This window comes from Dermacentor variabilis, chromosome 7, assembly GCF_050947875.1.
Source record: "Dermacentor variabilis isolate Ectoservices chromosome 7, ASM5094787v1, whole genome shotgun sequence".
In the NCBI taxonomy this organism is placed as follows: Eukaryota; Metazoa; Arthropoda; class Arachnida; order Ixodida; family Ixodidae; genus Dermacentor; species Dermacentor variabilis.
This window is the reverse complement of record NC_134574.1, coordinates 99,700,874-99,724,977: the sequence shown is the minus strand read 5'-3', so window position 1 is coordinate 99,724,977 and position 24,104 is coordinate 99,700,874. Positions and strand designations below refer to the sequence as shown.

The following is a 24,104-nucleotide window of genomic DNA, read 5'->3' as shown; positions in this document are numbered from 1 at the left end:
GCAACGCTAACCCCGGTATTTAGGAAATGCAACTTAAAGCCCATGCTCGACTTTAAATAAATGACGCCTGGGGCCCTATAACGTAAAACTATTCCAATATGTTTCTATTCCAATCTCCTGACGTCAAATTTGCGTAACCACCAACGCAAGCACCGGGCGGTCACCCGCAGGGTTGTCTGAACAGACCAATCAAACGCTCTTCTCGTTCATAGCAGGTCACTTTTGCTTGTATGAAAAACGAATAACATTGCCCACACTGAGCGGCTTGTCGTATCTAATTGGCTGACAAGAGGCGAGGAGAAGGCTCAAGTGGAGAGGGATTTGATGGGGCCGAGCCACTGCACTGAAAGTCGATAACCGGATGAAGAGGGTGGCGCCGGCGTCTACGATTGGTCGGCTTTCCCTTACTTAGCTTGCGGTGGCTGGTCGAAAATCGCGGCGGCATGCAACGGAAGCTCATGAATGACGCTAAAACGGACCCTCAGCAAAGAAGAGTTGGCAGAATGAGGGGGTAAACGTGCCGAAAGTGCTCGAAAACGTTACGCGGCCACGCAAGTTGTTTTATTATGCTTAAATACACCCATGCACACCGGCAGGTGCGAGTAGCCAGCGTCTGAGCGATTGGCAGCAGCCATCTTTTATTCCTTTCGGAACGGGGCAGCCTGCGGCTATTCCGAAGAAAATTCAGTTTTGTTCGGCATATTAATGCATCTTTATCGCGTACACGTCACTTTGACGCGGTGAGTTCTTGCGGCTTTGTGACGTAGCGTGACAGGCAGGTGAAGTGGGTGCAGCCCGAAAACTTTTTACCAATAGCGGAGCGCTAATGGCGAAAAGGGGTCGAATCAGAAATAACTGTTTTTCTTTTTTCTGTCAAATCATGCATAATCAGCGTGTACACGTCATATCAGATAGGGAGGTATCGCGGTTTTCGTGACGCCGCGTGACAGACAGGTGAAGTGGGGGTGGTCGAAAAAAGTTTTTGACCAATCGTGGAGGGCTGATAGCAGAATTGGAATAGAAAAGTTGGAATAGTTTTACGTTATAGCGCCCCTGGTCTGAACACGCCCCAAGACGCTCATTGCGTTTCCTTAGGTGCGTTCGCGACAGGCGTCATTTAAATCGAGTCAAGCGTGGGCTTCTAGTTAAGATGCCCTTCTGAATACGGGGGTAAACCATGCTATCGCTTTCGATGCTTTTCGCCACGGGCAAAACCGACCATTTATTTTAGCGCCTCCCTTCGCAACATTCAGTTCTACTGCAATCGCGGAGCGTCTGAGCGGGGTATTAGGCAGTGCACTATAGGTGAGGCGCTCGTAAAGCGCAATCAAAGAGTACTTAGAATCTGCAGCGATGTGCACTGATACTGTGTATATCTGCATTATACGTAAAAAGCTGTATGCAAAAAAAAAAACTGTAGCCTCATCTAAGCATTTCACGTCCCTAATGCATTTTGAACATATAACGGTTTCCAGCAAGTACGGACGCGAGCACAAGAAGTAGAAACGGAAAACTGTTATATGTTCACCGTGCACCAACTGGCCCAGCAAACTACTCTACTAAACTAATGCATTTCACGACACGTACGTGTTACAGCCTGCATTTCTTGAAACTATGAGTTCTAAGCACAACGTTTCTGGCAAAATTGTGTGCTATAAGCACTGGCTTGGCTCCCCTTCTGCGGTTGGAACGTTCTACCTAGGAGCGTAATTAAAAAGGTAATTGCTAAACTTTATTCATAATTAATACCAATGCCGAACAGCCTTCGATTTTCTCAATCATATTTGGTTATTATAAAAATGAGCTAGCATATATGTGTTTCCTCGGTATAACTTTTAAGTGCTGCCAGTGACATCTCCATGGGTGTCCTTGTGGATTTTGCAATATATAGGAGCAGCTTGTGTCTTAAGGTACACGATACTTCCCGTGATGCATCAAAAATACAGATACTACATGACACATGTCTTGTCGAATCTATCACAGAACAGATAAAAAGTATCCAAAAAGTACTTATACCTAAAGAGCTACACTGTAAAATAATATTACATTCCTAAAAGTGAAAAATGGCGTAAATGTGCCTATAACTAACACCCTAAGGGTGTGAGTTATAGACACGTTTACATCCTCTTCACTTTTAAGGGTGTAAATTATTTTACAGTGCACCGTATCAGGGTGTCTATAAGATACGTGTATCTTCGATACGCGCCAGCCCTGCTCAGGAGCCTGTCATTTCGTTAACACGTAAGTTTGTCACAAAGCATGATCACTGATAAGGCTCAGTCTACTGAAAAAAAAAAAGAATCTCGGAGACGCGCTTTTTTTTTACGTTCTCGTCTGCAATGTACCTTAGCATTTAGTTCACTTCAGTATCAGTCGAGGGCAGTCCAATTCAGCGTTCTCTGTATTAAGAGTTGCAAGGTGAAGGTGAAAATGGCAAAATGGTTTTGCAGCGTGTGTAGGCAAGCAAAGAAGTCAAAGAATTGTGCTTTTGCACGGTGCGATCGAACAGAAAGAGCGACTATGGAGGCATACCCGATCACCGGCGACGGGCTTTTACTGGTTTCCCTTAATCGGGAAACGGCGGAAGACTCGGACTTGCAAGTCGACCAGCAGTGAAGAAACCGGTGCATGGTCAAAATAGTCATTTTAAAGAAAGGTTCCCGGTCTTTTCGATTGTACGTTTCCCGTAGTTGAGGAATGCAAGAAAGGAGAGGTAAAAAAATGGAGCCATCAGCATAGCAAATGAGACAAAAACACAGGGATATAGCGACTTACTCGGGAGACATGTCAAGGTTGGGGATTAAGACAGGAACTTTCCAGGAGAGTGAGACTCGGAATAACGCGACTGGTGTTTTTGAACGGGGACTTCTTGTGAACGGTGATGCATCTGAGGCACACTGCGTATGGCAGCCGTGTGTGGTCTTTCTAAGTCTTTCATGTAGAACTTTTATTGCGATAGCAATTACATGGACACTCCAGGCGTATTTCTGCCGTCGCCGTCAGCGTCGCCGTGAGGTACAGTAGGAGTGAAAGCGTGTGAGGGTTAGCCGGCGAAAGCGGTTCAATCGCGTGCGCGAGCGAGGAACGCGGCCCGGGATACGTGCCCTCTCCTGTGACGCGCGAGGCAGGGGGGTGAGGCGAGGGAGGAGGGGGCGTTCTACTCCGGCGGCTGCTACGGTGCCTCGATGTCCTCCTCGCCCGCCGCTCCATGCAGAGTGGAGACAACCGCGGCGTCTACTCCTGCGTTGGTCACGCGAATCGCAGACGCCGAAGTAGACGCTCTGGCGGACGCCGTAGGGACGCGTTGCCGGCGCTCGTGTGTCTTGAAAGCGATCTGCGACGCGGATAAAGTTTGCGCCCGCGCGGGCCTCATCTTCAAAGCGATCGGGGATGATCGAAGAGTGCGCGTAGCGCCGGTAGCTTCGTATGTGCTGTGCTTTCGACGTTTTAGTTCGCACTGAAGCGAGACATGCATGAAGGTCAATTCGCTTGCTGCTGCCGAGACTTCTCACTCCAGAATTTTGACAGCGAGTTCCCGCCCCCATCGAGCGAGCAGTGTTCATGTTTACCTGTGCACGCGTGACACCGTGCTTGTTAATTTAGATAAAACAAGTTGACGGGCTAGTTGATTTGAATCCACGATAGAATACATAAGCGCGACTGAACAAGGACGCAGAAAAAAGCAGACACACAAAGACAGCGCTGTCTCTGTGTGTCTGTTTCTTTCTACGTCCTCGCTGAGTCACGCTTACATATTCTATTATTGTTAAATTTTTATGCAATATCCCACACATATATTCAGCAAGGGAAATTGATAGGCAAGTTTCCCGGACTTGCTTGTGCCTGATAAAGCAGCTGTCGCCTGTCTTGCCGAGGCCGATCATCGCAACAGCCGGTCTCGAGTGAGTCGAGTCCGGCCGTACATGTCATCGCGTCACCGGTTCACGTACAAACCACGTGGCGCCGCCACCGTACGCGAAAGTTGCGAGTGTCGTCTGCCACAGCGAGAAGTCGTCTGCGCGCCGTATGCTCGCGATGGGCTTCACAAACAGTCGAGCCGCGTTTGGTGACACTTCGGGAAGTACATTCGACATGGTTCCTGCAGCACTCCAACTCTGGTTAGTGGCGACGCGAAGTACTCTCGAGATTGGAGATAAAGGAAACCCTGCCCCAGCCGAAAGTTCAGCTGCTCGCGGAGCGATCGGATGAGCCACGTGATATAGTCGGGTTTCTGTCAGATCTCGGTTGCGCTCCCAAGGTCGGAATGAACCAGCCGAATGTAAACCGCGCCGTCAAATGTGCTATAAATAAGTTTATCACATTTATTTATTTATTTATTTATTTACTTACTTATTTGTGAGACCCTCAAGGTACATAGTTTTACATTGCAGAGGAGAGGGGTGAGAATATATTGCAAGAGTAAAAAATACAGGATTAGTTCTAGGAATTCACAGTGCGCAGAATAAAACAAGATATTGAAAAAAACTGGTAATATTTACATAACAACCGGAAAAAGACACCCACATAATACGAAGTAATTAAATACACAGAGTACATTTTACCACGCAGACAATGTCCACGAATAAGTACGTCATTATACCATTCGCTACTATACATTGTTTCATGTTGATTAGTGCATTCTGGAGTCACTGATGCTTACTAATGATGTAGGTAAATTATTCCAGTCGATTGAACTCCTAGGAAGGAATGATTATGACGGAGTTATGACGGAGTACGTTAACTTTATGTACGTGATCACGACGAGCTGAATAATAAGGCGCAGGGTGGATCCAAAGGGGGCGAAGAGATGCGTCGTGGTAGTAGATTTTATGAAAAAGGGAAATGCGTGATTCCCTTCAGCGAAGAGATAATAATGGAATTTGAAGGGTGCTCTTCGTTAATGTAACACTAGCAGTGCCATGGTAGTTAGCTAGGATGAAACGAACAGAGCGATTTTGTACCGATTCAATTCCGTTACTTAATGTGATCTTATATGAGGATCCCAAACGGATGAGGCATATTCTAATTGGGGGGCGGACGTAAGTTGTGTGCAACAGGCGTTTTGATGAAACAGGTACAAGCGAAAAATTTCTCTTCAAGTATCCTAAGGAGCGGTTAGCTTTAGATATCGGATACTGCACATGCTGCTTCCAAGAAAGATCGCTAGTTATGTGAACGCCAAGATGACGGTAGCATGCCATGGATTGAAGGGGGCACTCATTGAGGGCGTAGGTAGGGCAAGTTTCGCTAGAACGAGAAATCCGCATAGATTTGCGTTTATTGATGTTGAGCTCCATGCACCAAGTGAGGCACCAATCATACATGTTATTTGAATCAGATTGAGGGGTAGTCATATCGGAGGCATTAGTTATGTTTCGATATATAACAGAGTCGTCAGCGAATAAACAAATGTGTGAGGAAACGTTATCAGGTAAATCGTTAATATACATTAAATATAGAAGAGGACCAAGCATAGACCCTTGTGGAACACCGGATTCAACTGGAGCAGCGTTTGACGTGGAGTCATTAGTTACAACAAAACTGGAAACGAGACGAAAGGAACGATTGGATCCCGCTAAGTACTCCCGGGTAAATTTTTAGTGCGCTTAGTTTGTGTAGGAGCAGTACATGTTTAACCTTGTCAAAAGCTTTCGAAAAATTCAAAAATATGCGATCAGTCAAAAAACCGCTACCAAGATATACATGTAACCCATTAGTGAAAGTTACCAGCTGAGTCTCACAAGAAAAGAATTTGCGAAAGCCATGTTGGCTATTAGGGAAAAAATTATTTTCTTCAAGAAAGTTGACAAGCTTAGAATATATAATGTGCTCCCTTATTTTGCACGGTACTGAGGTAATCGATATGGGCCTGCAAATAAAAGGATCCAGATTTGTGGATCGGAATAATTTTTGGTGTTTTTCAATCATGAGGCAAGGATGCTCTCTGAAATGATAGAGGAATTTAAAAAAATGAAAAAAAGAACTCTGAAAAAGTGCTCTCTGAGATGATAGAGGAATACTCACTAGTCCTTTTTATAAATTTCGTCATGATGTCGTCTGTTCCGCAAGAAGACGTAAGCTTCAGACTATCTATGATTATTTTTTTTATGCCAGTAGAGTTAAAAATTATGGGATCTATAGGTAAGAAAAATTGCAGCGTGTTAGCCTTGGAAGTTCGTTATCATGTCTTGAAGATGTGAAAGCTGTTATAAACGCATTATTTAGAATCGTAGGGCAGTCCCGCCGAGGTCCCGAACACGTGCGAAGTGATATAATTTTCGATTCACTAGGCCTTACTACATTCCGGAAGCTTTTTTTTTTTTAATTATTTAAAAGCATGCTAGGAAGGGCATTATTAAAAAAAGAAATTTTAGTATTCTTTATCGCAGAGGAGTAGGCCGAGGCAGCTTCTTTGTAGGCAGACCATTTAGCCTGGCTTTGCATCCGCTTAGCTGTGCGCAAAAGACGGTTTTCTTTTTCTTTGAATATATTCCAGTTAATATCCAGTGAGCGCTCGGCAACATCAGGCAGGAAATTATCGACAAAAAGAGCAAGTTCGTAGTTGATAGCGGTGAGGTTGCCGTTTTCATAATCACGAATGGTTTTAATACTGTTTTGGGACGGTAGAATTGTCAGGCCAATGAAAAAATGGATGACGTCGTAGCCGCTCAAGCCGGGCGAGTGTGTAACCTTAGATATGATATCTGCTGATGACGTTAAAACAAGATCTAAAAGAGATAGTGGCGTGCTGTTCGTTACGCGTGCAGGGGAAGTAGAACAACCTGAACCGAGTTGAAATCTGCACACACGTCGACAAAACGCTTCGATTCCGCGGAAGTTGTATTTAATCAAGGACACGTGCCTGACCGCGGTAAATGTTGGGGGAAGTTAAAATCGCCCATAAATAAAACTGGCGCTCCCAGGGAAGCGAACACTTACCTGTCACAAACCATCGTACATGCTATATCACAAAAAGTCGGGGCAGATGATAGCGCTCGGTATGTAACAAACGTGTTGAGCGGCGGCAGTAAGCGCGCACGTTTCTGCAATTGCAAAGCAACCACTCTGGCGCTGCCTCTGCTGTGTGACACCCACGTGACCGTGACATAGCGTTCCCGTCGCGAAAGTGGCGAGCAAATCAAATGAAAGACAGATGCAATATGACGGTTGTCGCTCGGGAACAACATAAGCACGAACATTTTTTTGGGAATGTCACGTGCCACTACTATACATATAGTATGACTTGTGTGCTGGGTTTCTTTCTTTTTTTTCGTATCAGAGCCTCACCTGCGAAAGCGGACATCTGGGCACGAAATGCCACACAGGCTGCGCGCTGAACTCATTAACATAATGTTTGCCGAGGGCCATCAGCGCCGTACGGGCATCCACCGACGCAATCCTGTCCACGTAATGCCCCTGACGCATAATGAACCAGCGTTTCCGCATCGACTAGCCTTATTCGCGAGTCCCCGCAGAGCGCAGAGATGCGGCGGCTCGGAGAGTTCACGATGAGCTATCACGCAACATCGATTTCTGTCGGCGCAGAATTAGTTCCTATTAACCGCTGGTACAGGGAACGGTCGCTCCGATACACTTTTCTAAGGCGCAGGAAAAAAAAATAATAATGATGAAACCGCGTAGGTGTAGATACATGAGTATACACACAAGTTGAAACGGATAATATTTATTAAATATGCCAGTGGCGCACGTTGAGCATTCGCCCGAAGCCCGTGATCTTACCTGCCTGCGAGCCACCGATTCTTTAAAGTGTCTTGTGCCTCCCCCCCCCCCCTCAATGTTACTCGTGATTGCAATTGCTTGTCTTCCGATGTCGTGACTGTTCTATCCAATCGCATTTTTTTTGCCCTAGTGTACGTTCTTGCTTTAATTTGGATCACGTTGACGAACAATATCTATTAAGTTTATATTATATTCTGAGGTTTTTGCGTGCCGAAACCACGTTCATGGTTATGAGGAACTACGTACGGAAGTAATTTAAACCACCCGGAGTTCTTTAACGTGCACTACCGCGGAGGATAGCTCATGTTTTAGCCAGCGTTGTTTTTAGCCCATGTTACGTTATGTTATCCATGTTGCTGAACCTTGTGTAAATGTATTTCCAAAGTAGTTCTTCTAATAAGATTTTTTTTTTTTTTCAGATTGTACCTGGCCATCCACAAACACGCACAGACTGTAATATTCCTTGGTGCTGTGGGTATGACATAAATAAATAATATATGAAATCAGTGTAATAAATAAGTACGGATGGGATAGCAAAAGACGCGCGGCTTTCGCAAACAATTTGTGTCGCTTCCTTTGTGAGGTTGTGCGCAGAATAGGTGATAGATTCATCGAACAATGCGAGTTAAATTAAACAAAGTGGGGAATCGAGCCATTTTTTTGTAGGCAACGGGCTTTTCTGTTCAGAGGATCGTGATAATACAGAGGGTAAGATACGTGAGAATAGCGTAAATCGTTAGACAACCAGGTGCTACATATTAAAAAAGAAAGAGTTGTACACGGTAGGCGCACAGCATTAAAGTGACAGCAAGAAAAATATCATTATAATAATTAATAATGAGGCGGACATAATAAAGCCAGCATCTCGCTGCACAAAGTTTTGAACGGTATAAAGTTGTTCGAATGAGAAACCATGCACGCAATAACAACAACCTAAAAGCGGCCGGGGCGCCACGGTTGTCCAAGGCAAAGGATCCGGTTGAACGTCTGTTGCTCACGGGCAACAGACGGCCGAAGGCACATGGGCTAAGCCCACCAACGACACGATATGAAGCGTGCACTTTAGCAATCTTCGACTGGTGGTCGTTCGATTCGCGTCGCAATATCGGCGGTGCGATCATCGAACCGTCGTCGATCGAATTATATACGCACACCGCACGCAGTGCCGGAAAGCGCGGCGGCGAAGCTCACCTTACGGCAGACGATCTGGTTTGGGTTCTCCTCGTTGCCGGTCGCGGCGGCCGAGGAGGCCGATCCGCTGGCTTGGCTGTTGCCGCCGCCGCCTCCTCCAGTGTCCGTCTTGCGGCGGTACGCCATGGCCAGGCGCTCGCGCGGTGCCACGGTGCGGCCACTGTGCTCTAGCCTCGGTGCCGTGGTGAGGCGGCCACCATTCCAACGGGACCAGCAAGCTCGCGGGCCGCGCGCCAGCCACCAGCGCGACGCCTGCGGCCGCCGATCCAGCACACACACACTCAGGGTCGTCGTCCCAACCTGGCACCGCTCCTCAAGTGTACAACGAGAGCCCTGCGCTGCCTGCGCTGTTCTTGCTACGAGCCGGCGGCAGCAGCGCGCGGGTGCACAATAACGCCGACGGGAGGGAGGGGATCGCCGGAAAGGAGCCGATCGAGGCCGCCGCACCTGCGCTGGCTCTCCCCGGCACGGACGCGGAGAGAGCGCGCCGGCGGACTTCCGACGACGCGCGTTAGGCCTAGTCGGTTGCCACCGTCTTCGCACTCGCGCAGGAAGCACACACGGAGTCGGGCGACGCCGCCGTTTTCGTTGGTTTCGCGGTGGAGCGCCCCGCCGAGGTTGGGTGAGCGCGCGCGCGACTCCTTAGGCCTAACGCTCGCTCCCCATCGCGTTCACGCGCGGAGTCGCCGCTGCTGCAGCTGCTCGTCGAGCTCGCATCGTAGGCGACGACGCACGCAGGCGTGGAGCCACGGGAGGTTCGGCGGAGGCGCCGATCGCCACCGGGCGACACCGGCGATGCTCCCGCGAGGCCGAGGTGGCGGCATTGCTACGGTCGCCGTATCGCGGGTTTCACTGTGCCACAGGCGGCCGCCGTCGCTCAGCCGAGGCTTGCTAGGCGGACACGGCCGAATGGTGAACGCTGCTGTCGCGGCGGCGGCGGCTATTCTCGGGCCGTTAGCGATGTCCGACGCCGCATTTTCGAGCTGCCGATCACGCACGACACACGCACGCAACACAGACGCACGCGAGCAGGCAGAAAACACCAAGAAGCGAAAGCGGCGAGGGAACTCGCAGCTGACCTAGCGGCGGCCGTTTACAAACAAAAAGGTGCAAAACCGAAACAAGATCGCGGCCGGCCAATCGCGGTCCCGAGAAGCGCGGTCACATGACCAAAGCCGGCCGCAAGTAGCTGCCGCCATCTGTTGCACTGCCGCCGAAACGAAATTTCCCCGATCAATTCCTCCTTTTTCTTCATTCTTTGATTGAGCGCCTCTAATAATGTACTGAGAGAAGAAGACCCTCCGTTGCGGTAATCATCAAACAAACGCAAAATGCACCGCTAAAATTGAGTGTCTGCGTAGTAAAGAAAATTAATTCGGTCTGTCCGGAATTCTCTATATCGGGAAAACAACGCCGCGTGGGCCCGCAACGTGCCAAAACTATCTAAGTTGTTTCACTCCTTGATGAAAGATCATCCGAACGCGTACCGAGAAATGCATCCAACACGCGCGAAGAGAGCGTGAACGCTGTTTTTGTCAGCACGCGCACTTTTGATTTGCGGGAAACTCCCAATATACACTCAATATATTGGATTGGTTAAACTTCATTAAAGGTCCTGCAGGACGCGCGTCAGCGTCTCCCACGCAGGGACTGACAGGAAGTACATCTTCTATACACGGAAATGTATTTAACCGGAATCGCTTGGCTTACACGCAACGTGTGTAACCTCACAAAACATAGCTGTGATTCGCAGCTGAGCATAAATCCACGAGCATTATTGGGTGCGCCGAGATCTCCATGCAAGATTTGGGACACCGAGTCATCAAAATTGATCGGCCCATCCAAATGCGGCCCAGACCAATGGCAATCGATGACGGTTAATTAACCTTTCGGTACGGACTATCAATTGCACAGCGCCAGCACACAGGTTTGCATAATTCGCTTTGCTTCCGTCATTGCATTTCGCCTTGTCTGGAGACGTCGCACAAAGGAAACAGTCATTTCGTTACGTCCAGCTCCACCACTAAGCATCTGACCTATGCCAGAAAGCCATTTTTAACCCTCACGATGTTGTATACCGCAAACAGGCTTCCCCGCGCACCAAGGGTGCGAAGCGGTGCAGCACAGTGCCGAACTTGCAGGCCTCGCATTATGTAGTGGGAAGCACTTAACGCGAATCTCCGACACTGCCGTCCAAATCGCGGCAGTGGCTTGAGTTGCCGGGGCCCAAGGGCTTTCGGTCGTCTGATTCACCATTCTTCCTTCTTTATTTGCTGTCAATAAATGTTTTATCATCATCATCACTATTGCCTCACAACAGCTGCTGCAAAGAATGGAAAAAATATACAAATAAAAACGCAGTGAAACTGACGGATAACATAGAAAATTTATTTTGGGGCATCTCTGATGACGAGACATATTCAGTAGCACAGTAGACTTCTGCTAATTCAACTCTGGTTAATTTCATATTTCGGTTAATTCGATCCCTACCGAAGGTCCCGGCTGGCGCCTTTTATTGCTTCGACCCTGAAATCAGTCTTCGGCAGACAATTCAAACCTGGCTGGTCATCACACATGTACCTGGCCCCAGTGGTGACCGCAGTGGTGACTCCAATAGCAACAGAGTCCATTTCAGCAGCACTCAGGGTGCAGTAAATGGGTCGAACAAACACCATCTCCTGTCAAAAATGGCTATATTCCGCTCACCCCAGAAACATATTAAAGCAAAAACAGTAGCTCACAATGAATGTCACTGTATTCCAACGCACATTTCTTTTTATAGGAAAATGTGAAAATTACTTGGGTTGTGCAATCTCATACGAAAACAAAATTGCATTCGCGACAGCCTACCGTCAGAGCCAGTCTAGCCAGTGTCATCGGCACTGGCACTGCCATCACAGGATGGCGACCTCGGATGGCAACAGAACGAGTTTGCACATAGCATTACGATGAAGCTATCTTGCTTTAAGTCTGATTATTAAGCTATTATAGCTTATTTTGCACGTTAACGACAAGTCACATCACATGTTCTTGGTGTTCTGAAGAACTGCGTGCGTCACAGGGCGAACTAGTGAAGCGGTTAGTCTAGGCGAGGGCCTGTATTCTGTTTGGTATTGTTGTGAAGTCTTTTCATAAATGCCGAGCATCAAACGCGCTATGGTCTGGACCGTACATAGGACGACATGTGTTTCTTCATAAAGAGTGATAAAACACTGTCTGAGAGTGATGGCAATGGACATTAACAAAATAAAGTTCCGTTCTGTGAAGGTGAAGTTCGCTAGTCACACATTTTTCTTTTTGCCAATATTGGAAACATGCTGCATTTCTTTCTTCTTTTGCTAAAACATCGGGTGCACATTCGGTTGCTGCTTTTTTAGGAGCTGTAATGTCACTTTTACTTCAGTTTTTCACTTTCAACCCATACAAAGTGAGTGTGCATTCAATTCGGAGACGTGTCAGAATCGGGCAAACACTGTCAAATCAATCACAAGTGCGTTTCAGTGCTTTCTTTCTGCCTCTTGTTTAATTTGCCCCTGGGATGATTCGACCAATTTCATCAGTCCTGTCAGAGTAAAATTAACGGAAGTCGACTGTACCCACTACACTGAGCCAGCAGTACTTCTAACAAAGTGAACTGTGGCGTGTCACACAGAAGCATGCGAAGGATCATATAAATAAGCGTCACTTCATTAAAAGCAGCATCTAGTGGGGGTGGGGAGGTAAACGCAAAGGTAAAACCACTTTGGAAGTCCAGGAACGACGGAAGTAGTTGGCAGGCCCAGTCTGTACATTCTTCTGGAGCATGGCGGCCATTGACACGACACACCGCATCACAGCATGCTGTCAACTCAATAGTTCAAAGGGTGCCGTGCTCTCAACAACTGAAGACAACCAAGATGTTGCAGCACGTGACTCGATTAGCGTTTTTATACGGGCGGGCAAAGCACGCTGCCACTGCTTGGTTATTGCAGTGCAAGATGACTCATCGCTGCAACTCCCTTGTGCAGCGTCCTTTCGTGGTGGAGATCCATCATATAAAGACTTGCTCGCTCGCCAGGCTGTCGGCAAACGGCTGGACGAGAGACGACGTCGCAAAGTAGAAGATGAGGCCGAAGGTGATCGAGATTGGCAGAGCCGGAAGTGCCTTCTTGAATATGGCCAGCAGGAGCAAGGTTAGGCACAGGCCCTGCAAACAATTGGGTGGAGAAAGAATGCAGTGTGGGTGAATGCCACAACCTCCACTTGCTCACCTGAAATGTACCGAAGCACTCGGTATTGGCTGACTGTGCCGAGCGATAACTAAAGTAATGTGCACAAGAGAGGACTGGGCAGTATTAGTGCTAGAGTTCGTTTCTTGCGTCATGCGCTAGGACTGTCACTGCCAAACAAAACTTTCGGGGGTACGATCTCTTTCGTGTGGACTAGCACCAGCCACGCCGACATCTACGGCCAACAGTGTGTTCACCAACTGTGCCAAGCACATTCTCTTAGCCTGGTGCATCTGGTGCTGCCCTTGACCTGACTCCAGATGCTGGTGCATCTGGTGTCGAGTCAAGCAAAAATCTCAAGTAGGTAGACGTGCCCCTAAATGTGACTGGTCGAGAATGCTGCTCCAGTGCCCCTAGTTGCTACAGTAAACCCCCGTGGACTCGAAGCTGTAAAAACCGGGAAAGTTTTTTAGATACCTGGAGTTTTGAGATAATCGAGATCATGAAAACAGGAGCCCGTTGATTGCACACAGCCTTTCTAAAATGCTGCCAGTAATGTTATCAGTCACTATTGCGCTCATCGGCACCGGACACGTTGCCGTCTATGCACAACTGTGTTACTGTAACTTGTACCAAGTCAGACTGCTTGGCCCAGAGTCGAGACAATCGATCCTAACACAATACAGTCAATGACTGATTATTCAGACACTGATAATTTGGACAGGCTTGATTATTCAGACAGCCCCGCGACCCTGCCACTAGCTCCATAACCTTAATGTATAAGGGCAACTGAAATTTCAGACACCTTACAGTGCGTCGCGCAATACTTCGAACTCTGACTGCACGATCGTGCACTAATATGGCCACTGAGCCAAGGAAAAATAGCGATACTTTAATTTTGAGATGTCAGCACTGTCGTTAACCATGTCGCCAGTGCTCCGCAAAACCGAAGCTAGCGAAGCCTAACCAATCCAGTGGTCACCAATGGGAATGTACTTTTGTCTACCTGTGGCGACAGCATGAGAGTGATCGATATACGGGCCACAGTTTGTAGCAATGCCTCATGCTAGATTATGTACCACTCACGTCATCCACTGTTCGTGGCCGGCTGATCCTGTTGATAACGTGTTCAAAGCGTTGTTCTAACCACCGATGAAGTGCGAAGAGCATAAAAGGAAAGAGTGTAAAAGGCACTGCTAGAAAATGACAACCCCAGAATGTTCTAGGCCAAGGGTAAGCAAAGCTGTGCAGAACAACACACATTCACAAACTTAAGTTGTATTTATTAACGATCACTTTCGAAAGATACTTTCAGTTTTCGTGATATTTCGCATGACTAGCACTGGACAGGTTGATAGACAGTAGCACTTCTGCACAGTGATAAGGTAGCGCGCTTGGCACTGTCCCAAGAATGCCGTCGCTCGCAGACGCCAACGCATCTTGCACTATCACAGTCATGCGAAATAACAGAAGGTATCTCGCAAAAGTGACGGCCTGAGAATACGTCGCACTTTTTTGCCCACTTGTGGAATATAGTCACTCATTTTTTGGGTGAATCCGGTATTTCATACTCCCGATTATTCGGATGTTTTTCGCGGTCCCCATAGAGTGTGAATTATCAGCTGAGGATTGTATTTGAAGCCAGATATCCAAGTAGTATAACCGCCTTCAGACATCCAAAAAGCTAACACTGCTACTTTCTGCAGCGTTATGCATTCCAGGCGAATTCACCTAGAAAACCGAAACTGAACTGCGGAACAGCGCAATTTGTCACGCCTTTGGCAGGTGCCCACAAGTGAGGCGGTGTCTGCGCCTTACGGTCACGCTGAAATGAAGCGAACGTCCTTATTGCTCCTGCTCAAAAGTGCCGATCATCTTGCTCGAGGTCAACAATGAATGCGCAGCGACCGCACTGATGCATACTGAAAGTGTCCTAAATGAGAGAGAGGCAAAGACTTCGGCTCCCAGATCACCGCTGCTATGCAAGCTAAGAAGCGGCAACAAGCAGCCGAGCAAGCGCGCACTAGCAGCGATAGACTAAAAGAAAGTGGAAGAGACAAGCAGGTGAGCGCGGCTGAGCGGGACGTCTGGCTTGGCTAGAAAGCTGCCGGTGGGTGAGAGGCAAGAGCAAGCAACTCTGCTGACACTACCTCTTTGCCTTTTCCCTGGTGTTTTCATAGTTGAGATCTCGAGACATGCAGAGTTCGGTACAAAATCTTTTTAACCAAACAGGTGAAATACGCATGGGTTGACACCACGATAGGAAAAAAGTTTCGACTTGACTAATATATTGAGTTGTCGGAGTTAGTCTTAACGAGAGTTTACTGTAGTTAGTACCGTTTGCCAATTCATCATGCCTCAACATATCCAGTTGGTCAGCATAAACCACGACCAACTAGCCCTTTTCATTACCCTGTTGAAACGAAACAGACTGACAAGCTGCAGAGTGGACTTGGGTGACAAGATTCTTGCGCTCTACTTCCCTGCTTGGTGTATTCTGTCACACGTTCTAATTGTGAAAAGAAACAAGGCAGATGTTTGCTTATTTTCATTAATTCCCGTCTTTGTTAACCACTTGGAATTACTATCAAAAGCTTGATGCCCTTAGTGATATGAACTACGTGCAATCAGAGTGAATTGCATAAGACGCAGCATAGCATCAGTGGACAACATACAAAGCACAGCTGATGATGCAACAGCGTGTCACAGTAAAGCAGTGCAGCATGGCTACATCGCATGCCCCACTTACAATGAGGATGGCCACAAAGCAGGCGACGGTCGTGTTCCAGTCGCCATAGGATGACGCCTTCCCCACCAAGACACTGTAAAAGATGAAGTCGCCCAGGCCTAGCTTGACTCCCCCTGTTGAAGGAAGAGAGCAGGGTGAGCAAAAATGCCAAGTTCATTAAAAAATATCACAGTTTCACTATAAGGTCGAAGCAATGAATGTGATAGCAACACGAAGTGTAAGACTCGCAGCGGTAGTGGCAGTACGAACTGAAGTAAACGTAAGTTGACTAACCAAAAACGAGCTGTCGTGCTAGGGGTCCTCTGTTTGAATCCTGCCATCGGACAATTTAATTCATGTTTATTATTGAAAGCCTAAGTCTTTCTTAGCGACTGTACCCCCGCTTTTCCGTAGTGGGTATGTTTCAAACCTCTTCCCTGGGCTGAACCCGGAGTTAGTGCATAGCTGCACCAATACATATACATAATTTTCAGGTTCGAACTCTGTTATTCTTTCGCACTTTTAACATTTAAGTCTGAGAACATTTAAGATAAAACGTATGCGCAGTTGATGTTTTGTTTCATGACATTTGTTTGCGGGCTGCCATTCTCAAGATTCTAAGGAATAATTTTGTCAAGAATGTAAGACCTGGTATGAGCAACTTTAGCAACAGAATGGTGTGTCAATAAAGCCCGCACATTCTGCACATGACGTAGCATGGCAAAGCATATAGCATACATACAGTGTCGAATCCACTTATAGCAATATTCAAGTCCCATAAAAATTGCATTGTTATATCCGATAACTATTATACCCAGGTTGCAAGAAAAAAAAAATAAGAATGGGAATGGCAGTACTGTTGGACAAAAACTATAATGGCAGGGAGGCCAATTTCCTTCCCCACCACCTCCCTCCATCCGGCTCTTGATTGTGTTGACTCATTTTAACTGCTTATCTCTGCTTCCCGCACTCAGATCACATGCAACAAGCTGTGGCTGCAGGCGTTCAAGAATGACACGGCCATAACTCCAAAGCGGGGTCGCGGGCGGTAAGTGACATGCGAGCTCCGCCAAGGCATTGCTTAGGTTGCCTCAAAAGGGGCCTTTTAGAAGAAGCGAGAAGGCTGCCACGGCAGCCTCTCAGCTTGAGAAATCCAAAGGAAACGCTGGGGCGAGATCACCACAAGCATCTTGCTACGTATACATCTCCCTGACTTGCACGAGAAAACCCCATGTCCGTCAGCTTTGCTTGCTTTACGCGAAGCTTTCAGACATCCTTCTCCAGGGCATCCAGGTGCTCCACGTAGTGCAGCAGAAGGTCTTTCGTGAAAATGAAACCCCACGGTACTGATCATCTGCTGGGCCTCCAGAGAGGACAACGTTGAGGCAGCCCGCACTACCACGTCGTCACTGTCACCACCACTGTTGCTGTTGCTATCCTATATAAGCTCATTTGCGATGATCGCCTCATCAGTTAGAAGCACTTTGCTTCCAAATGTATAGCAGTGTGCTTTCCTTTCACCGATAACGTCATGCATTACCGATATCAGCAGGTGGATCAGCCATCTTCTATTTCGGTGGTGAGGAAAACGAGGCTGAGAAACGACATGGCCAGGAACAACTTCGACGCAACCAACAAAGACAAGTACGAGGGCCAGCGAGCAATCTGAGAGCAGCACCCGTTCGCATTTCACGTTCGCGTTTCTGATGGTGGGGCAGCATAAAGCTATGGGTGCAGCCCATTCGTGCTCGGAGGGGTGGAAGGGCGATGGGAGAGAGGCGCGCGAGGCTGGGGATGTGGAGAAGGCTGGAAAACAGCATGTGGCACCGTGCAGCGGCTCCAATTTCTCTTTTTCTTTTCAAGGATTTTGAATTCCACTACCTTTTGGCACGGACACCCAGTACCCAAAATCCATCGTTATAACTGATAATCTGGCATGGGGGCATTGTAGTAAGCAGGTTATTTCACCATAGAAAACATATAGAGATTGGCGGTGCAGCAGCTTCTCGTTGTTATAACCTATATACAGTGGAATCTCAATAAACAGAAATCGCTTAAACGGAACTGCCTCTTAAACAGAACACCATCTTCATGGTTAGTTGGTTTTGTATTCATGCAATTGTATTCAGCTTTGTCTCTCAGTGAATGGAACTCCCGACAAACAGAACCAATTTCCCTGGTCCCTTGAGGTTCCGTCTAAGAGTCCACTGTGTTGTTAAAGCTGATGTCGTTATAAGTGGGTTCAACTGTACCTAAACATATATGGAACCTCACGGCGATGGAAAAAATTCACTTGGAATGTCCATATAAATTGCTATCGCAATAAAAGAAAAAAATATGCCGCTTTCTGAGGCATGAAACAAATGTTTAAGCAGGTTTAGTTGGTGAGAAAACTTGAAAGAAAGCAGAACAAGATTACTAAGATGACAATACAGTAGAACACCACAGAATTGTTTTTCATGGGACCGCAAGAAAAAATCCGAGGACACCTAAGCCCTTCTTATGAGCTGTGAATGCAAAAGCATTAATGTTGAATTGAATGCCGCTGAGCGGTCCTTCAAGTTATGAACTCCTCGCGGGCAAGCGAGTGTGTTGAGACGCAGTTAGAACGCAAGCCAGAGCTTGCCCAGACAAGGAAGGTGCAGATAACACAGGCCTCTGAGAGCGAAGGTGACGTGACGTCGAAGCGATGCCCTCTTCCCTCATGCAACACTTTAAATGATATCGCAGCAGAAAATGTTCCCTTTCACCTGCTGTCCTCTGTTGAGGCCCGAGCCAGCAAGTGCGAGCCAGCGTCACAAGCGCGCGAGGTGTACTCCTGACATGGCATCGCAGTCAATGGGAAGTGTCACTGCTACAGACAACGCTGGCTTTTTCACTCAGGGGCCAATCGGCGCTGTCGCATAAAAAGAAAATGTGTGATTCAGGAAACCGTAGCATCCGATATCGCATGCATTTCCAACGGTTTCTACCAGGGAAATTATTGAGGCTGCTGAAATAGCACATGTGGGTAAAAACTGTGTAACTTCCCCTTCTGTAGCCTTGTGTGAAAAAGAGTTGATGATTTTAAAAGGCACAACCCATGCGCAATAGTGAGATGAAAAGCAGTAGTATCTTCTATGCACAGTTTTTCTTGTTTCGTTGCAGTGATCAGTATTAAAAATCTGCGCACTGGCAAAATAAACTTTTGTTGTTGTTGTTGTTGTTGAAAGTACAGCGCTGTATATGTCCTCTGTGTGCCTCTCCATCTTTGTCAAATTCCCCAACTGACAAGCCCGACTGGAAACGCCCTTCAGCGAAGAGGTGAGTAAAAGCTGACCAGGTTGGTATGAATTCATGGTAACGCTGCTAACAGCCTGGCGAAGTCAAGGACAAAAAGGTGATTAACACATAATAAGCTCTGAAACATTAAAACTGCATTTCAGGATTTAACATCTGCGCAGTGGCTTATGGGGGACATGCATGCCACAGTTGAGTTTTGACCACCTGCGGCTCTTTACTGCACGTCCAAGAAATGGTAATGTGAGCGTTTTCGCATTCTGTCCTGACAGGAATGTGGCCACGGCAGTGGAAGAATTAAAACCTGTCACCTTAGCACTCGTACGACAGAACACCGTAGCAACACCGCAGCTGGTAACACAAGTGCCGATCGTGAAAACAACACTAGCAGCACATTGGAGACGAGAATGAGGGCACCCCGTCCCAGGACACAATGCCAGCCCCTCCCAACTTACTCTCTTCTTCTTCCTGGTGGGGGAGGTCGCCAGCATTGTCGGTGGCGCCCGCGAGCGTGCCGCTGTTGACGATTGTGCTGCCGCGCTGCGAGCGCCGCCGCGTCCGCTCTCCTCGCATACGGGGCTGCTCGACCTCCACGGGGGGATCTGCGTCCCCGCCCTCTGCTAGCTGGCCGGGGCTGTTGGTCGACGCTGCGCAATGGGAGGAAAAGCGTTACTGCGCGCTCTGCTACGCTAGGCGACGGCTTAAAATTCGTTGCGCGCTCTGCCTACAAAACTGTGCAGAATCTGCCTTCTGTACCTCTGCTCTCCCAAGCAAATTTCCTGGTGGATGTCGATGGCAAGACAAACTTACCCCTCCGTGACGTCGGATAAATGAGAGAACGTAGCTGGCTGGCACATTTGTACAGTCGACTTTCGTTATTCGACCCTGACGTGACCGACAAAATCAACTGAATTAGCCAGCAGGTTTAATTAAAGAAAATGCAGAAAAAGATTACTGCCAAATCATTTGGCAGTATGTTTAGCACAGGAAACAATTCATTTGGCAGAAAATCACCCACCCATTGCATAGTTCACAAATACAAAAATCTTGAAGGATTGGGGAAAAAAAATGCCCTCGAAATTCAAGTTAATGATACCTAATCATATCAACCAGCAAGTCAGCAATTAACACAAGGATTGCGATAAAACTGGTTTAGTGGGTGCTTTGGCAATGTCTGGCAATGACATGATACCCACTTGCACGTTAATCTTACACAAGCGAGCAACGTATATCCTTGCAGAGCACTTTACTGACAGCCAACAAGTTATCTGTGCACATACATGTAACAGGTGCGGTGGCTTGGGGCATGTTACCTGCATCCTGAACAAATGCAACGCTACATGGTTTGTGCACGACAGTCGGTGTACACTCAAGAATCACTGCATCGTGATCACTGCTGCACTTCAGTATCCCATTTATATCTGATGCATATATGCTGATGCATATATAGCTCCACGCTGTGGCACGTAATCCCACTGGCAACAAAATGACTGTCAGAATGACGCATGGGACAGACGGCAGGACACACAGTGGCACAGCACTGACAGAAGCCTTTACGAGCTGTGAACCTGCGTGCAGCAGGTGGAGACAGCTGTTACATTCTGACTGCTACCATGTACAAGATTTTGTCTGTCGCTGGTATAAATTCACTTCTGGATGGACTGGTTGCCAATGCAGGCAATTCCTTTGGTTGAATGCAATTTTTAACGCCCACACAGTAAAGCCCCTTTAATACATACCCACTTAATAAGTAATTCCGGTTTAAATATTAACGCAATGAAGCCCCGCCCAGTCACTACTGCACTTCACGTGAAGTACTGACTGACTGCTTAGGTCGTAGTCACATACCGCGTGCCAAACAGTTAATGCATGGTACTTAGTTCATTTTTCTACTCCTACGAGCCCGGAATCGGGGGAAACACCGTGCGCACAGACCACAGAAGATATGGTGGCTAACAAACAGTGGTCACCACCGGTAGTCACATCAAAATGTGGCGGCTAGGACGTTTATTTTTTTCTGCTCTGATATCCTCTGGTGCTTCTATGGTGGGCGATGGTACCCCCATCTCCGATGTGGCGCTTGCAATGACCGTCATGAGGGCATTCGCAGAGAAGTGGGATCAGGAGGGGTATTCTGTAAGAGTCCATCTAGTGGACTGTCCCATTTCAGCCGCTGCTGATGTGCTGATTGGATGGAGCTGTGTGAGCGAGGAGGAGGTGAGCAGACCCAGCCAATCAGCGATGGTTGAAATGGACTGTCCACTAGGCGGGCTCTTGCAGACTAAACCCCCAGATGGAGAAACTGGCTCGCAGCCTTGTCGAGTTTGAGGGTGCCGTCATTGTTGCAAGGTTGCCTTGGCGGCAAGTGAAAATCACCGATAGGACATAGTTCTTTTCTCGCGGGTAAGTCTATAGCCGCTCATCTGCCATTGTGGGTTAATTAGTACCTCGCTTAGTGTACACCTGATCCATGTTCCCTGCCAATTACATATTAACGAGGCTTTACTGTATAAGCGTCTTAAATACAATGTTAGCTCAAGATAACGGATGATTTTAGACAGCCCCCTGATAGTCACAATATCAACATCTCACTGTAGCCCTTCCAAGCCTAACTCATTAGCCATGGGTTTTTTGTTTTGTGGTACAGTGCAGTACCCTTATAAAGATATCAAAAATAATTAAAAATCTGATCATTATAATAGATTGTCACTATATCTGGACTGCCGCAAAAGAAAAAGCTGCCGAAGATACCTTTGTAGCTCCGAACCCAAATTTGCCACTTGCACTAAACAATAGACATTGTAGAAAGTAGGCCATGAAAAATAAAATATTTCTTTATGCCTCTAAACAGTGTGTCAAGCGTTAGGCGCGCTGAAATAATCAGAAATCTGCACTTGCTTTCGCATTGGTTTCAGGTTTGCAACCACGGTGTGCATCGTGTCCAGCTGCCGCCTGAACACTGACAGCAATCCTTTAGAGTGCATGAAATCGATGAGCAACTAAGCGAGGTACTAGTTAAGTGCTACGCTTTTCTCTCTCTATTTCTTCTCTGGACCCATATGCAGCACGATCGTGGGTGACGCAGACACGAAGCAGCTGGCGCCATCTTGTGGCGTGCTGCCCCATTCGTGATGCTCTCTGCGGCTTTCGCAATCGGCGCGGCTGGGAACTCACGGCGAGTGAGAACACACGTAGGCAGTTTTCGCCCCATCTCAGCCTCATTGGTTCAAGGAGAACGTTTCAACGCAAATGTCATGCTCAGCCTGCATGGCAAACGCCTTCCAGAAGGCAAAATTTTGACTTTTGTATCCATCATGTGGTCATAACATGTCATTATATATTAAGGCAAAAGCATTAAGTGGTTTGTTACACAATGCTTGAAAGGAAATGTGGTGTCTAGTCGAGGGGTAAAAAAAAGAAAGGCAACCACGTGACCTTCCATGAGCGAGTGGCGGGACAGAGGGGAACGAGCAGCGCACGCAGACAGAAAAACAGGTGCTGCATTGCTGACGCGGCGGCAGTTGCGGCAACAGTTGACTGCAAAGCAAGAGAGATGGCGATGGAGGACGCTTGCCCGGGACCTAGCAGATTGTGCGGTAGGCCTCGGAAGTATGCTATGGTAGAGGATGCTCGCCAAGCGAGAAACAAGGCACGACGTGCGAAGCGGCTGGAGCAAGGCGTTCAACCACAACTGCTGCTTTTCCCTACAGACAGGATGCAACAAACCATATTTACTCGCATAATGGTCGCACTCGCGTAATGATCGCACCCCTGAATTTTGTCATCAAAATTCGATTTTTTTTCTTCTTTCCCATGTAGCGATCATAACCCCAAACTTGTTGCAGCAATATGTTGTGTGCCAAGTCTAGCTAATATTGATTGCGCTTTCCATCTGTCGAATGCTACGCTAACGACTCTTTAAGACAAACCAAGCGGTCTGCATACACCAAACATTCTTAAGCCACATTTCATTACTTTCATCACTTTCCGCACTTCCACGAAAAAAAAAAGCTACAACCAAACTTGCCTTTGCTTTATTATTTGTAGGCTGTATAATGGTTGTGGTCAACAACAAAAAAGGCGCCTTTCGATTCTTCTCATCTGCACTCGTGGGCACGCAACAAATCGTGAGCGGCAACGATAGTAGCCACGTTCACACTGATACGTTTAAAGTGTACCCTATTCATACGCCGACGCTTGTAACACAGCTAAGACATTCGCCCACCTTTAGCGGAAACGTGCCGTATTAGGATAGTAGTGAAGACAGATGCCGCAGTTTCCGCAGCATGCCGGCCATGCGTTTCTATGTCACTGGCAGCTAAGCGCACCCATCTGTCTCTGTCCCCTCAAAGTGGACATGGCTAAGTTATTGCCGCAAACTTGCCGATATTAACGATATTATTCATTACTGATACGTAAGAAGCTGTTTCAATGCACGTAATGTACTCACGAGAAGCAAAAGAAATCGCGTTCGGCGTGTTTGGCTTGCTCCGCCAGCCGCCATTTTTGTTTTGATGTCCCGTAGCAAATGCGGAACGAAAAATTTTTTGTTTCTTTTCGCGGAAAATTTAACCCGTGTAATGATCGCACCCCTGATTTTGCGTCAATTTTTTGGACAAGAAAGTGTGATCATTATGCAAGCAAATACGGTAATTGTTTTCGGCTTGTGTTACACATTTGTAACATTTACTGGCACCAGGCATGCTGCACCTTTAGGCAGTGCATTAAGTGCCCGCATGTGTTGTTGAGGAGGTCAACCTAGAGCACCACCCGTGTACTTCACACTGCCGCTCGTTATTTCTCGCAAGAAGTCTGACCCCTCCGATCGTATAACTCAGTGCATTACGAAGTGTGTTACATGTGTTACAGTAGTGTGACAGGCTGTTGGAACTTTTTTTTTTCTCATAGCCCTTTTGCATAAGTTGATACTCTTAAGCCAACTGATCATTGTAACCGAT

At 47.4% G+C, this 24,104-nt stretch overlaps 2 protein-coding genes across 5 annotated transcripts in view; both read right to left on the bottom strand.

Annotated features, from left to right (window-relative positions):
• Positions 1–10,034, bottom strand: part of LOC142587691 (regulator of G-protein signaling 7-like) — a 91,660-nt gene extending 81,626 nt beyond the window's left edge. For all 3 annotated transcript variants that reach the window (XR_012829608.1, XM_075698869.1, XM_075698870.1), the window contains exon 1: positions 8,932–10,034. Coding sequence is in view for 2 of the 3 variants with exons in the window: in XM_075698869.1 (XP_075554984.1) it covers positions 8,932–9,057 (126 nt within the window). In the remaining variant the exon portion in view is untranslated. The remainder of the gene's footprint in view (positions 1–8,931) is intronic.
• Positions 10,035–11,303: 1,269 nt separating this feature from the next.
• Positions 11,304–24,104, bottom strand: part of LOC142587690 (presenilin-1-like) — a 30,066-nt gene continuing 17,265 nt past the window's right edge. For both annotated transcript variants that reach the window (XM_075698867.1, XM_075698868.1), the window contains exons 8-10: positions 19,602–19,793; positions 15,889–16,001; positions 11,304–13,117 (exon numbers count right to left, since the gene is read on the bottom strand). In XM_075698867.1, coding sequence (XP_075554982.1) covers positions 12,962–13,117; positions 15,889–16,001; positions 19,602–19,793 — 461 coding nt within the window. In that variant the 3' untranslated portion in view covers positions 11,304–12,961. The remainder of the gene's footprint in view (positions 13,118–15,888; positions 16,002–19,601; positions 19,794–24,104) is intronic.